The sequence below is a fragment of the Medicago sativa genome, chromosome 7 (genome assembly GCF_051527215.1).
Source record: "Medicago sativa cultivar Bolivia chromosome 7, Bolivia_mono, whole genome shotgun sequence".
In the NCBI taxonomy this organism is placed as follows: domain Eukaryota; kingdom Viridiplantae; phylum Streptophyta; class Magnoliopsida; order Fabales; family Fabaceae; genus Medicago; species Medicago sativa.
The window spans coordinates 52,032,466-52,034,266 of NC_140755.1; the positions used below are offsets into that span (position 1 = coordinate 52,032,466).

Here is a 1,801-nt window from a genome sequence, read left to right on the forward strand (position 1 = left end):
CATTTTTCTTAACAACAGGAACAATATTAGCTAACCAATCGACATACCTTGTAGTGCTGATGAAGTCGCATCAGCAATCTCCCGATTTCTTCTTTAATCTTCGACTGGATTTGTGGCGCAAATCTTCTTGGAGTCTGTTTCACTAGCTTTTTGTCAGGTCAAATTGGTAACTTAAGTTCTACCACATCTCGACTTAAACATTGTATCTCGTTGTAATCCTAGACGAAACAGTCTTTGTATTTCTTCAACAATTCAATGATTTGAACTTTGAAGTCTTTGTCGATCTTGGAGCTAATGTAAGTTGGTCTTTTTACTTAATCATCACCTAGATCAACTTCTTCCAAAGGATTCTGAGCCTTCATTTTCTCGGCTGATCCCATTGTATCTTTCTCGAAACCCAAAGGTTCATCATCATAATTACAATCCAACCTTTGGCTTTCAATCGAACTTAATTGAAAATCATCATTAGCATCTTTGATTGATTTTTCTTGTTCAATTTCGAATTCTAAAGCCGATTTTTCACTATTTTCGGCTACATTGGCCGTATTCTTATCCCAAACTTTGGGTTCAGTCATCATCAAAGTTGACATCTTCCCACGCAGATGGTGAGACTCCAATTTCAGGATGCCCCCAAGCTGGGTCCTTGGATACATAGAGGCTCTAGTCCTTATTACGTTATCTTCAATGCATTCCTTCTTCCAAATGAAACCATCTTTTGGATGCAATTTCATTGACCAAAGGAAATTGCCACGGTTCTCATAACCAATCGCAGAAATGGGACATGGCCCAATCCTTTCCAATTGTTTGTCGGAGGTTTTCTTTGTGATGGTTGCAACTTTAGCCACAAAGTAACTTTGGTCTGCTTCAATATTTTCTAGCATACCATTTTCCTTCTAGAGAGAAAGTCTTTGATGCATTATTGAAGGAACAGCTCCAACGCCATGTATCCATTCTCTGCCAAGTAGTAGATTGTAGTTAGCCTTTGACTCGACTACCAAGAACAAAGTTCCCCTTTTTACAGTTCGTACCACTAGGTCAACTTCAATAGCACCAAAAGAACTTCCGGATTTCCCTTCATAGTTACAAAGAACTACATTATGTGGCTTCAAATCAGATTCTGATAAGCCAATCTTTTTCAAAAGAAAGTGTGGCAACAAATTTACTGCTGCACCTCCGTCTACCATCACTTTGTTTATTCCAACATCATTAATCTTCGCCTGAATGAACAAAGGTTTGAAATGATGTTGCATGTGACGATCAGGTCTTTTGAACATAGCCTGCTGGCCTTCGACACAACTGTTATCCATCACATAATATCACTTTGGCTGGTAAGCGGCCATTTCTTCAGTGAAATCTTCCTCATCTTCCGTAACCTCTGATATAACATCATATTCAATCGGAAGCATTGATACGACAAGAATTATATTAAGGCTAGCTTCAGAATCGGTGAAGTTAGAAGTTAATTCTTCATCTTCGACAGAAATACCTTTCTTCACAACTGAAAGGGGAGGAAAGATCCTCTCAGTGGCAAGATTTCTAAACGTGCCAAAGATAGCTTGTTCTTGGTTCCTTCCTTTGTCAGAATTCTTGTTTACATTTGTAACATCTTACAAGGCATCAGCCTTTTTCTGACGCTAGAATCTACGCCATTGAGTTTTCGTCATAGGATTTCTCCCTTTGTAGTTGACGTTATGCACGAACCTCTTCGAACCATATGTTTCATCTCTCTTCTGATCAGGCATTTCATTTCGATTGCCACCAGAAAATACCCACTGCTCAATTGGAGATTTTCCAGTGCCCT

The 1,801-nt window shown here is 39.0% G+C and overlaps 1 protein-coding gene across 1 annotated transcript; it reads right to left on the bottom strand.

Moving 5' to 3' along the window:
• Window positions 1–893: 893 nt before the first annotated feature.
• LOC146906620 (uncharacterized) lies at window positions 894–1,307 on the bottom strand. The gene has a single exon (XM_085728903.1). The coding sequence runs from the start codon at window positions 1,305–1,307 to the stop codon at window positions 894–896; it is 414 nt and encodes a 137-aa protein (XP_085585029.1).
• Between the last annotated feature and the right edge of the window lie 494 nt (window positions 1,308–1,801).